Source organism: Protopterus annectens, chromosome 11.part0 (genome assembly GCF_019279795.1).
Source record: "Protopterus annectens isolate FY-2018-M chromosome 11.part0, PAN1.0, whole genome shotgun sequence".
NCBI classification, from domain to species: domain Eukaryota; kingdom Metazoa; phylum Chordata; order Ceratodontiformes; family Protopteridae; genus Protopterus; species Protopterus annectens.
This window is the reverse complement of record NC_056745.1, coordinates 587,553,923-587,568,047: the sequence shown is the minus strand read 5'-3', so window position 1 is coordinate 587,568,047 and position 14,125 is coordinate 587,553,923. Positions and strand designations below refer to the sequence as shown.

General features: G+C 36.5%; 1 protein-coding gene across 1 annotated transcript in view; it reads right to left on the bottom strand.

Moving 5' to 3' along the window:
* The window catches only part of TRHDE (thyrotropin releasing hormone degrading enzyme), a 5,519,112-nt gene that overhangs the window by 1,258,848 nt on the left and 4,246,139 nt on the right, over positions 1-14,125 (bottom strand). Inside the window, 2 exon segments of the mRNA XM_044088069.1 lie at positions 12,100-12,207; positions 12,969-13,066. Coding sequence (XP_043944004.1) covers positions 12,100-12,207; positions 12,969-13,066 — 206 coding nt within the window.

Below are 14,125 nucleotides of genomic sequence, written 5' to 3'. Positions count from 1 at the left end.
TATCAACTATATATATCACCCATGCAGATGGGAACTGAAAGTTCGACTGCTGAATGCTACACTAAGGCACTGTACGAGCACATCCACTCGTGCGTGAATCATGCCATCCCCAATAGAAACAAGACGCTCTCCTCCAAAAAAAGGAAGCCAATCTGGTGATCCCTTGCCAAAACTTTACAACAAAAGGAAGAAACTGTTGCAGAAAAGAGGAAAATCACAGGATGCAAAAAACTTCCTTACCAGCCTCAGTAAGAAGCTGAGATCCCTTATAAAATCCTCCAAAGCAAGTTACGAAAATAAAATTGCCAAAGATTCCAAAGACAACCACAAGGTATTCTATAGCTATTTTAAGAATCTAAATGGCAATACTCAGGTCTGCTCTGAGTTACAACAGAATGGCATTAAATATACTGATCCCAAGGATATTGCCAATATCCTGACAGATCGATTTACTGCAAACTTCACCCCCCCTTCACCTCCTAACGGGCCCATCTCAGTACGGCAAGATTGCCAAATTCCGGTAATAACAGCCACACAGGTAAAAAATGCACTCTCCAAAGCTAAGAAAACAGCATCCACGGGACCAGACAACATCCCAGACTGTGTACTACATGAACTACAAAATGAACTGGCACCTCACCTAAGTGCCATGTTTAATCATAGCCTCACCTCAGGCTTCGTGCCCACTGAGTGGTACACAGCTACAGTTATCCCACTCCACAAGGGGGGATCCAGCTTGGATCCCAGGAGCTACCGCCCCATCAGTCTGACGAGCCTGATCTGCAAGGCCATGGAACGTATTATTATGGAACTTATAAACAAAGACATTGGCAACCTTCAAACACTGGACCCCATGCAGTTTGGGTTCGTAAAGTGCCAATCTTGTCTCCTGAACATGACTGACTTCTTCGAATCAGTCTCCAGAGCCATGGGCAAGGGTAAGGTGGTCCACACAGCTTATCTGGACCTCGCCAAGGCCTTCGACACCATGCCCCACTCTGGAATCATAGATAAACTTACTAAGCTGGGCATTAATCCCTACATCACTCGATAGGTTGCCAACTGGCTTACTGACAGAACCCACACTGTAAAAGTAGCCGACTCCAAATCCAGCTCCAGACAAGTGAAAAGTGGAGTACCTTAGTTTTCAGTCCACTCTTGTTTGGCATCTACTTCTCTGAAGTATAGGCCAACACTAAGGGACTCTGTCTAACAAAGTTCACAGATGACTGCAAACTGGGAGCCATTATTGAATCCCCAAATTTTGTGAATATTCTACAAAAGGGCCTTACAGAAACAAATGCTTGGTGCCAGAGCCATGGGCTTAAGATCAAAGCCAAGAAATGTATAGTTATCCCCTTTGGGAAAAAAACATGTACCCGTGAATTACCACATAGGTGGCAGTACATTAAACACTGAAAGTGTGGTAACAGACTTAGGGACACAGGTGGGCAGTGGTCTCACATTCGATAACAACATTGCCACAACAGTCAGAAAATCCTTCTATGTGGCACACCTCATCACTAAGGGCTTTTCATACAGAAAAAAGGAGGTCATTGTCCCACTGTACTCATCCCTCATTAGACCCGTTATAGAATACAAAACCCCTTTTGGTATGTACCTCTCAAGACATCTACAACAACTGGAAAGTCCGCAGAAATACCTCACTAAAAGAATCACAGGCCTAAAGCAGATGCCCTATGCTGACTATCTAAAAAAACTCCACCTATACTCTGTCGCATATTGTCTACTCAGAGGCAATCTCTGCTTAATATACAAGGCCATATCAAACCCAGAGCTGTTGGACATGCTACATTTAAAGAAATCCCAATCCCTCAGAGACACATGCTCCAGGGATCTAAACCTCGTCATCACAATGAACAAGACATGCTGGAGGGTAGGTTCCTGATGCAGAGACTCCCCAGACTCTGGAATAGACTGCCCATACATGTCAAGCAGAGCGCCTTTTTGGCCCTCTTCAAAAGGAGCCTTGATGACTGGATGGGAGATAGGAAATTCACCCCGGGGATCACGTCAGTCGCCCTGCTAGACAGGGGTCCAGGGAAGTAAATACTGTGGGAAGAAATAGCTAGGGAATTGTTATGGCTAGGCTTGTATAGACCCTAGGGCCGATAGCCTAGTACCAACCTATGAACCTATTAACTGCAGCAAAAAATAGCAAACACATCCATGAAAACTTTATTGTAGAAATAATCCAGATAAAATTTAGGCCAAAAGAAAACGGCTGTAAGCAATTTCTCGGTTGCACAGATATGACTGTAAGGAGCTAGTGCAAAAGAAAATGACTATAAGCAACAACTAGTGTAAAAGAAAATGTCTGTAAGCAAGCAGCTAGTCTAAAGGAAAACAGCTGTAAGCAACCAGGAAGTTTCTTACAGTCATTTTCTTTTAAACTAACTGCTTACAGTTGTTTCTCCATTTGCAGTTGAATTTTATCTGGATTATTTCTACAATAAAGCCTCTAATGGATGTGTTATGCTGTTTTTTTGTTGCAGTTGCTTTATGTGGATACTCTGCACACTGATCAGGCTTGAGCACCTGTTTTTATGTTTGTATGTATATATATATATATATATATATATATATATATCTACAGTATATATATATATATATATATATATATATATATATATATATACATAGATATTTATAAATATTGGTTTACTATCAGAATTCCGAGTGAGGGTCCGACCACCATGGGCTGCTGAAATTTGGTTGGCTGAACCCGTATTGTCGAACCTTCATTCATGCGAGTCTTGGGTTAGTGAATGCATTGTGCATTTGCACAAATGTGGTTTGCCTTCTGGCAAGAGATTGCTGTACAGTGCGGAGCAGGAAATTTGCCATTTTCCCCACTGTAGTGCGATATCACAGTTGGAATATTTAATCTGTGTGGGTAAATGTGGGCTTTCCCCCGCTAAATAGTGTTGTCACTTGGTATGCAGTGTTCGACATCAATCTACTAATGTCAAGAATGGTCGGATTCGCATTAGAAAGTGTGTTTGCAAGATTCTGACCTTCTCGAAATTCCGTTTGAAACATCTGTGTCGATGTTTTAGGTAGGTATGTCTTGTGGACATCTACCTTATGATAGTAAACCATATATATGTGTGTAAATATATATATATACATATGATATATATTGTGTGTCTGTGTGTGTGTGTCTTGTATTCTTTACTTTCAATGCAGAGATAGCTGGCAGCTGTTTTTGCTGTAACATATCATTGCATAAATTGGTGATTGAGTGAAGAAGTTATAAAAAGAGCAATGTTGAGCATTGTTGTTGTGATGTATGTGAGTTAGCAGTAAGTGGTGTGTGTGTGTGTGTGTGTGTGTGTGTGTGTGTGTGTGTGTGTGTGTGTGTGTGTGTGTGTGTGTGTGTGTGTGTGTGAGTGTGTGTGCGTGTATTTGTGGGTCAGGTTGAGAGTGAGGGCTAGAAAGAGAATACAAGTGTGTACCAATGTCTGTATGTCTTGTTTAATGGTACAGTTAGGGACAGGGTTTTTAATAACAAAATATAATGTAATGAAGCCCCCCTTAACCACCTTACTCCTAGTTTTACCCCTGTCCATAATATAATATGTTGTAAAACACCTTTACCTGCAGTATCACTATTCAACGTGTGCCTGAAAATTGTATGATGTTTTGTTTGTTTGTTTGTTTTTCGAAAAGGAGACAACTTTCCCATGCCAGCAAATGACAGCAGCTGGTCAAATCTAGTCTGCACCACTTTTTACCCAGCATCCAGCCAAATATGAATTTGGACCAAGGTGAACCTTTGACTTTTCAAGTGTCCTTTCATCACCACTAAGATCCCCATCTTATACATCAGCATGTTAGATACTGTCAGAACTGAAGCAATATGATCTACATCTCATCTTATCAGAGGTGTGTAAGGAAGAACATAGGACTCTGTAACCGCCCTGAATCAGATTAATATGTACTGACAGGACAGAAAAACATCTATGGAACAAAATTAAATCAAGTACAATTGTGTTCACCTTGTTCAATGCTAAATCTTGACAGGGTTCTTACAATCAATTATGTTTAATACTTATTATCATAAGAGTAACCAGTCTGAATCCCCAGAGATGCAGTGACAAACACGGATAGAACTGTGAGGCCTGATGTCACCAAATCTCAGCTCTCAGATCATATTCACTACTAATACAATTGACTGGTGTTTTTCATGATTCCTAAAAACAACTGCAAATAAAGGAGCACCTGAATCTCAGCATTTAAACATGGATCCAATAAGAGTTAAATGAACCAAAGTGCTGAAAAGCTAGAGAGGATACATAGGAAAGCTAGCAAGGCGATAAAGGTAGAAATGGAATGCATGAGTGAAATGTGAACATTCTACTCTAGATGCAAAATATGTGAATAGGAAGCTATTAATAGCTAATAATATATACTTGCACCAAACTTATGTTAAAATAATTAAAAACAAGTGCAAAGAAGTAACTCTAATGAAGAAAGAATGTTGAAGCCGGGTGGAGATCATAAACATCTTGTGAAAAGTATTATTTCAGTCCAGTAATGAGAAAATATTATTTCAATGACAGAATACTTGCAGAAGGAAAAGGCCAATAAGAAGAGAGATGAAAACAAGTGGATTATACAAATGCCATTTGATGAATTGAAAGTGGGGAGAAAGTGTGAGAAAGCGACACCTGCAAAGAGAAAGCTTCATCTATCAGGCAGATTAGACAGAACTCCAGCTTTCTTCTGCTAGCAAACAAATGTATGCATGTAAGAATGTAGGGCTTGTCAACATAAATCGATGAAGAATACAGACACTCTTTATTATACATTTACAAATAGGAAAAGGAGGGAGATGAATGCTAAAGACTGATTATAGCACCTTTTATTATAAAGAGCTGGTGAGTTACTGTATAGATGATGAGGGACAACTATACATCCCAAATTCTGTCTTCAAGAATTCTGTGTAAAACCAAAAGTAAGGCCCAAAATCAGAGACAATTTTTAGAAATTAATCTAATTCACTTAAAAAGTTAATAGGACAACAGGTTTTTCATCAACAATAATTTTCTATGCAATAAGAAATATGAAACTCTGATGTCTAGCCTTACTGTAATTCATAGTAATTTAATAGAAAATCATCCATTTTGTTAAGGACAGAGCAAAAATATGAAATTATGTACAGTCTGAAAAATTAGGGGAGTTTGACAGGTATGGATGCACCAAAAGTGACAGTCATGAGCAATAGGGACATGGCTTTCAAGGGTTCTAAGTACTTCTTAGTGATCTGAACTCAGTTCACGATACAGAAGATTATGACAGAGTCTCCAGCCATAACTAAATTATTGTTTGCTCAAGGTAAGAGTGTCAAGAAATTCACCTTTAAAATAGAATAAAACAAACTGGGGCACTGACTTTTGACCTCCATTTTGAGATCACATGATAAGCGTTATGATCAGAAAGATCAAATCATAACCCTCTGCTGTAACGATCCCTGTATCTGCTCTATGAGAAAAAAAATGTAGGAGCACAAAGCGTTTTACAGTTTTGAAAGTCATAAATCACTAAGTGATGCCACATAAACAGCAGACATAAGTGTCAACATAAATCGATGAAGAATACAGACACTCTTTATTATACATTTACAAATAGGAAAAGGAGGGAGATGAATGCTAAAGACTGATTATAGCACCTTTTATTATAAAGAGTTGGACATGCTACACTTAAAGAAATCCCAATCCCTCAGAGCTACATGCTCCAGGGATCTAAACCTTGTCATCACAATAAACAAAACATGCTGGAGGGATAGGTTCCTGACCCAGAGACTCCCCAGACTCTGGAATAGATTGCCCATACATGTCAAGCAGAGTGCCTCTTTGGACCTCTTCAAGAGGAACCTTGATGATTGGATGGGAGAAAGGAAATTCACCCCAGGGATCACGTCAGTCGCCCTGCTAGACAGGGGTCCAGGAAAGTAAATAATGTGGGAAGAAATAGCCAGGGAATTGTTATGGCTAGGCTTGTATAGGCCCTAGGGCTGACAGCCTAGTACCAACCTATGAACCTATGAACCTATGAACCACCCCTCTGAAGAACTAATGGCTTTAAAAAAACCAATACTTATTTGATATTTTTTATTTGATTTGATATTTGTTAACCGGGTTAGTCCAGCTGAGCCATATGGACCATTTTCAGTGGAGACCCGAGGAGAAAGGCTCCAACTTACAAAAAGATGTAATATTTACATGAAAGTATATAAAAATATATAAAAATAGTACAAAAATAATACAAAAAGTATATAAAAATTGTACAAAAATAATACAGAAATGATAACATGCAGTGCTGAAATAGAGTATCAATAGACTAATCTTCCAGTGGAGAAATAATATATATTGCACAGTGTGAAAAAGCATAGTCAGTACACAAATGTGTGTTAGACTGAAGTATCAAACAGGTTTTAAGTACTAGCATCACCAGAGAGTGACACGTTTTGGAGTTTGTTGATCAAGTGCAGTGGGTGGCTATAAAAGGTAGTCTTTTGTTTGAATTTTATGCCAAACTGCCCTTGCAGTCTCCATGGCAGGGAGTGCAAGTATCAGCTGCCATGTACACAACAACAGATATCAAACTGCAGTCTGACTTTTGTAGTGTACATATCCATGCTATAAGGTAGGTGAGGTAGTGGAGGTGAACAGATTCAGTTACGTAGAGCTTCATTTCTTTCTCTGTGCTCTGCTGTATTTATGATTTTGTTTTATATTTCCATGCTTAAGTGTTATCTCCTTAACAGCTATTGAAAGAAAACATCCTAGCTAGGCATGAAAATATATATCTAAAATTAAACAACCCATCCTCAGGTTAGAATATCTCTCCATGATGATGGTGATTGCTTAGTTAATATTGTCTATACAGAATACATATATATTGCAGGAGTAATAATATTTATTATATCTAATCGTTTAAAAGTCATTCTCGATCTATGTTCTTTAGAAGTCTTAATTCCCACTTACAACACCCTGTGCAAACACAACACACATCCAATCAGCAAAATGTTCCTCCTTCCACAAGTTACCATGTCCTACCTCCTCCTTGTTTCCTTTCACCTCCCTTATCCCATAAAACCTATATTAAACATCATCAGAAAGGACATAACCAATCAATTATCTCATCAACATGCAATACTTCTACTTCCATAACTTCCACACCAACAAACCACCACACCAACCCCCCAGTAATCAGACCAAACCCACTCTGAGCTCACCACTGTCAGGATTGCTCTTCTATCCAATTACTAAGGCTTATAAACATTGTTCTCTCTGCCATAAAACACCAAAGAACCTACTTCAGACTATCCTCCATAATCTTTATACTTCTTCTAAAGAGTAAGATTGAACCCAACCTAGGTCCAATAACTCTCTTTCTCTTTAATAACTCAGAAACTCTCTCACAGACCACAATTAAAACCATATATTCTCCTTACATGGCCCTAATACAGCAGTTGTAATCCTAATCAACTTTCTACTCTGGCTACAGATTATTCCCACTTATCCACAAGTTTTATAAACCCATCAATGCTGAATGGCTATCTATGGAATTTAACCATCTTTTGACTCAAAGGGATGAAACATGACAACAATGGAAACAAAATCCCACAACTGACAACCACATCTCCTTTATAGTTTACTTAACTTAACCAAGATGTTCATCAGAAGACACAAAAGAAATATCCATACAAAGAAACAAACTACCCTCTTACATTACACCAAACACTTTTGGAAAGAGGTTAACCTTCCTACAGGAAGAAAAATCTCCTCATGCCACTCTGTCTACAAATACCACTCAGTGTGGTAAAACAAACCTTTCTTCAGAAGATTTCTTTAAAGAATTGAGCAACCTCTCATCAACAGGCTCCACACATTCCATAGATCATGCATTGCCCTCCCAGCCACCATTCACCTACCTCTTCCATTTCAAATGCATATGTCCCAAAGAAGTCTCTAATTCTAGTTCAAAATATTTCCACTGAAACCTCTCCTGGATCTGACAATATAAACGCCTGGTTCATATATCACTGCAGAGACCATCTATGTCTTCATCTCACCCACCAATACAATCTCTGTCTCACAAAAAACATCATGTCACAGGTTTGAAAAACTGCCCTGCTTGATCCCCTCCCAAAACAAACCAACCCAAAAGATACCGCTCACTCTCATTCAATAGCCATCCTCCTAAATTTTGGCAAATGTCTAGCAAAGATAGTTTACAACCAACTCTCTCTCTCCCTCTGTCTAGCAGTAACACCTGCTATCCTCCAAACAGTATGTATTCTGGCATAAACAAAGTGCTATGATAGCCCTTTGGTCCCTAACTGATGACATGTTATAAACATTTGATAGTGGCCTCCTTACAGGTGCCCTATTTATAAACCTAACAGAGGCATTTGACCTCATTGACCACCATCTTCTCCAAAATAAAAAAAATGAATAAATTGGTATCAGTCCAGATGTCAAAACCTGGTTTAAATCTTCTTCACTGACAAACATGTCAGAGTTAAAATAGGATCCTCCCAATCAGAATCTGTACATATTACCAAAGATGTACCACAAGGATCCCACCCTTCTTTTTTCCATTTTCATTAACAAACTTCCTTGTGACCTCTCCTATCTCCCTCCTATCATCTATGCTGACGACATAGTCATTTGCCAGTCAGATCACTCTTACACCTACATTCATTGCCTCAGACTTACATGAGCTTTTCCAACGACTCATAAACCAAGAACCTGACCAGAACCAAAAATATGCTTTTTGGAACTCAACAGAACATCCACTAAGCACCTGACTCTTTATTTATATTTGACTTATACAACCATTCCATAGAGACAACCTCAACCTTCAAATACCTAGGATTATGGCTTGATCAGTTACAGAACTTCTATTTACACATAGGAAAAGTGAGAGCCAAAATTAACTTCTTGCTATTCTAGACCAAAAAGGTCTCCCCTTTCCTATCCCAACAAGCCAGAGCAGCCATTGGTAAAGGAGTTCTCCTTTCTCAACTTGAATATGTGCTTCCATTTGTTTGTTTCTACCTCCAAGAAAAACTTTGACACACTGCAAAATATCAGCATCTCCCAATTCATTATAAGCTTAAATATCTGCAAGCATCACTGTATCACCCTAGAAAAAGCCAAATGGCTACCCATAAAACAAAATTCTAACCTACTTTTAGGATCCAACTCTAAAAACTATTTCCATTTCCACATATTTATTCAACTTGCAGCTACTCACAAGCCACACCAACTCTAATTACCCATACAGCTAAATTCTGCAGCACTGCACATGCACTCTCCTCTCAGGCACTTAATCTTTTACAAGCCCCCACTAACATAAAGGTAATCAACACTTACTCCAAATTCAGACTGAAACGCAAAAAGCACTTACTCATCTAACAAAGTGTTCCAGCTTAATCACAGGACATATCATCTACCTCATCTCCTTTCCAAGTCTCATCTCCTCTCTCAAGATTTACTGAAGACTGACCCACTTTAGAAACTGTGCGTGTGTGTGTGTGTATATATATATATATATATATATATATATATATATATATATATATATATAGTACATTACACTCTGCTTGATTATGTATTGCACTTTGCTTATTTACTAGAATGTATCTATACAGTTATTTCTATGTAATTTGTCTGAATTACTCTGTCATTGCTTGCATTTCTGTATTTTTGTTTATATAATGTTTTGTATTTCACCTGGGCTGAGCCTGAAATTTGTCAATATTGTCATTGTACTATTTAATAAACAAATACAAAGAAATAGATGACGTATCAGTAATTATTCATATTCTATGTTTATCAGGAGCATTTGCTGACTTAATTACCCCTTTAGATATACTCACAAAATTACATATATAATAATTCCACTGTTCTTTTTAACAAATACATTAATTCACAGGTCTACAAAGCAAATAAGTTGTTCTCATGGATTTATTTTATCCTTATAGATATAATCATTTGGTTTGTCATTACTGTCATTGTCTTAGTTTATTTCTGATACTCATAAAGCATTTGCTTTATTTTATTTTTTGTTTTGTATCTTTCTTCCCAGTGAGCCATCTATGTATAATAAACCACATTCATCTTTCCCCAACAACACTCATAAAATAAAAAGTATGATATTAAATGTTTTAGAACTGACAACATTCTCAAGCAGTTTGTGCTTTCAGACAGAGAAAAGTACAACTAATGCTCATTATCTAACTACTTAGACTTATCATTCCTGGGACTCTAACTTGTCCATCGGTGTGAGTGAATGCATGTGCGATATGGAAAACGATCTGGCAATCTACTGCCATTTTTCCCCTTTGCCTTGTAAACTGCATTGATAGTGGTTGCTGTCTGCAGGTTCTCAAGAGACAGAGAACACAACAGCAATGCATTCATCCCTAATTCACTTATAAGACTCTATACATTCCTTTTCGGCTAGGCAGATCATCCTTCTGCAGATCAGACATATCAGAATAGGACTTTTGACTTCTAATGCCTTTCTTAGTATTATGTGATGTCTTATAAGTTATGTGTTTGATATATACAGGACTCATTACACTTTTATATATTGTCTATGTTATTTAAACTGACTTTTTGTATTCATTACTTCAGAACTGTAGCTGACATTTGTTTTCTGAACCTGAGGTGTGAAGTAATATTTGTATTTCTTTGGCTCTGTGCTATCATCTATTTCTCAGCTTAAGAACAAACTTGCATTACTGTTAACTTTTTCTCAGCATAACCCCGATACCTTACTAAATCATTTAAAGAATTATATGAATCTGCAGAGAATCCTGCAATGCATATTTCCTATGTATTAAAATTCTGAAGGGCACAAAATTAAAATTATCAAGAATTTTTAAAAGAGCCTCTGAGATACATCAAGTTGTTTTGTACTACAGTATAACTCACTGAGAAATCATACACCTGTAGAAAGACTAATGGGACAGAAATGCATCTAAACTGAAAAATTTTCACTTGGATTATTTTGTGCAGTTGCTACATGCAGAGTTTTTCAACTCGTAACAAATAAGAAAAGCATGGCTATCACTACTTAGTAAAAAGCTTTTAAGGCATATTGGTTCATAGAGTAGTACTAAGCTAATTGTCCTCACGGGCCACTTTAAGTATAGGCAGTTATGCCATATGGGAATCAAACTCTGCATTTTGTTTATAAGGTAAACACCTTAACCATTGAGCCAACCTCCAATCCTTGAAGCTTTTAACTACCGACAATGTTCTATCAGCTTGTTATCTGTCCAAATATTTGCACTCTGTATCTGTAAGTTAAAACTGTAGGAAATGAAGTTGTCAATTTCTGTTTTTATTTTACTTTTACTTAGTTAATAGGTTTATGGTTAAGTACTAGGCTAGCTGTCATTCTGAACCATTTTAAGCCTTGACATTTTTCAGTTTAAAGGTAAGAATCAAACCTTGTACCATGAGTCTGTCAAACACTTTAATCATTATACTAACCCCCACTGGAGTTTATAGCTGCAATTCTAAGGTTTATGTCTCTGATTAAATATAATGTGACTTCAGACATGCAGGAAATAAAAAGAAAAACAGTAGGGCAAATAAGTATGTGGAGACAAAGGAACTGCTTATTTTGTAAGTCAGTATGACATGCTAGAAATGAAAAGTTTTCATATAGTTCAGTGGTATGGGTGCTCCATACATAAAGCTGTAATTGTTATATCTGAACATGCATTCCATTAAAGAATATTAGTACAGAAAACTGTAATACTTTGCTACAGCTTCAGAAAAAATGCAGATATCACAGTTAATCCATATAGTATGTTGTGACAGCAGAAGAAGGATAAGATCAGTTTAAGGAATATGCTGTGCTAACAGAATCCTTAAATATCATAATACCCATGCAATTTCAGTGAAATTCTTAGCTTTAATACCATTTAACAGACAGTTTTAAAGAATACAAACACCTACAATTCATTAAGTGCAGAAATTCACATATGTATTCAGTTTGCTTAATTTCATTCCTTCTTATGTATTATGCAGAATTTCTTAAGCTTACCTGTTTTTATTGCTTGACATCCATTCTGATATTAGAGTTATAGCTTGCTGGTGACAGTTCTTGCTGCCAAAGCTACAGGCCAGCATTATAAGTTCCCGGCGTAATTCCCTAATCAAAATTAACATTAATAAGCAGCATTTTCACAGCAGGAATCCACCATTAATTTCATATATACACTTCAGTAAAGGAAGATACATAAAGGTAGCAGAAACAAAGTTGTACCATATTTGACTTCCTATTTAAAATGCACAGTATGATTTTTTTGCAAAAGGAAAGTCTGATGATGTAGCAGGTTGAAGAAATCAATATTTTGCTTCTTTCCATTCCAGAAAATGTGTTCAGTAATAATATGGGAAGGAATGCATTTTTAGTTATCTAAAACATTTAAATGTCAACATCTCCCACAACTAAGAGCAACATATAGACAGCGATTCTCCCACTACAAACAGGTATGTAAATTTATGCAATACTGATCTAAATGTGGTGTGACCTATACAGTGAAAAGGAAAAGCCAACTCTTTGGTAGCAGAGTTTTCTCATAAATCATTGTGCTAAATATCAAATACAAGTGACAGAGAAACAGAAAATCTGATCTCTCCTGTGCCTAATAAGAAAATATGGAAACTGGCATCCAAGTTTCAGCTGTTAGACATGATAACATTAATCAATATGAAACAAGAGCTTTCTCAGCTAGCTAACTACAGAAGAGTGGTGGGGTGCTCTGCTACAGGGCAAAGCTTTGCATAGCATGCTGAATTTGTGTAACCATTCATTTAAAATTGGTGACATTGTCATGCATACTATAAGTATGTGTCTTTTGAAATGTCTTGCTATATAATATAACACAATAGTAAAAAAAATAGTAATACTCAGTCTGATAAAAAGCCTGGACAAATGATCCATTCAGATTGCTCGTTGGCCATCCAAGTTTTGCATACATTGGCGTAACTTGTTTTAGTACATATTTCTGTAAGGAAAATGGAGAAGTCAACAATTACATTTTAAGTAATATTCAGATATTCTGTGTATACTTACGCTGTGCACAATAAAATTCAGATAGATTTAAAATAAGTTTTGCAGACAAAATGTACTTCACCTCTTACAAATAATATATACATAATTATTATTTATGGACATTGCATTCAACTATAACTATGCAACCTATTTTTGTTTTCAGATCTATTGTTAGCTAACATGATTAAATTGTCAATTTATCATGAAAGACAAGCGATTCACAGGACATTGACTAAGATATCTTACCCAAGGTTTGGCAAGAAGATGCACATTATGTTTTGCAGTACTGTTTTCAGTCCGTACCTTTTAAAACTAAGTTATATGACACTGGTACTAGTTCCTATTTTTTCAAACTTCAAAATTATATGCTATTGCAATATTCATGCTTGTAGCTAATATTTGACTTATTACAGAAATATGTGATTACCCCATACCTGTGGTAGGCAGACCACTTTTGAAACAAACAAATATGCAGAAAATAGTCTTGTGATTTTTATTTTCCTGACATGTTTTTTTCAAAACAGGTTTATTGTTTTAACATACAAGAGAGATATCATAACAATTTTATACAAGTAATTAAAAATAGATATGATTATAACATTCAACAAAACAACTAAAGTATTTACAAAGACATCCACTACAATCAGATCAATTAATTAAACTAAAATACCATGCTATTGAAATTAGGATTTTTAACAAATTTTGTAAATTATCCCATACAATATAATAAGATGTTTTTCTAGTTGTTCTTGACCTAATTGTGTTTACTTCCATATGGCACACTATATTCATAACATTTTTAAATTCATTGAACGAAGGAGGTGTATCTGAGATCCAATTTCTGGTTATTATTTTCCTAGCCACTGCTAGAATAGACCATAACAAGGGAAGCTTAACCTTTTTAACACTTTGAGGTACAGGTGTGTTGAATAATATAAGAGATTTAGAAATAATGAAATTTTCTGTAAAAAGAGCCTGCAAAAATTCATTAATTGACTTCCAGTATTCTTTC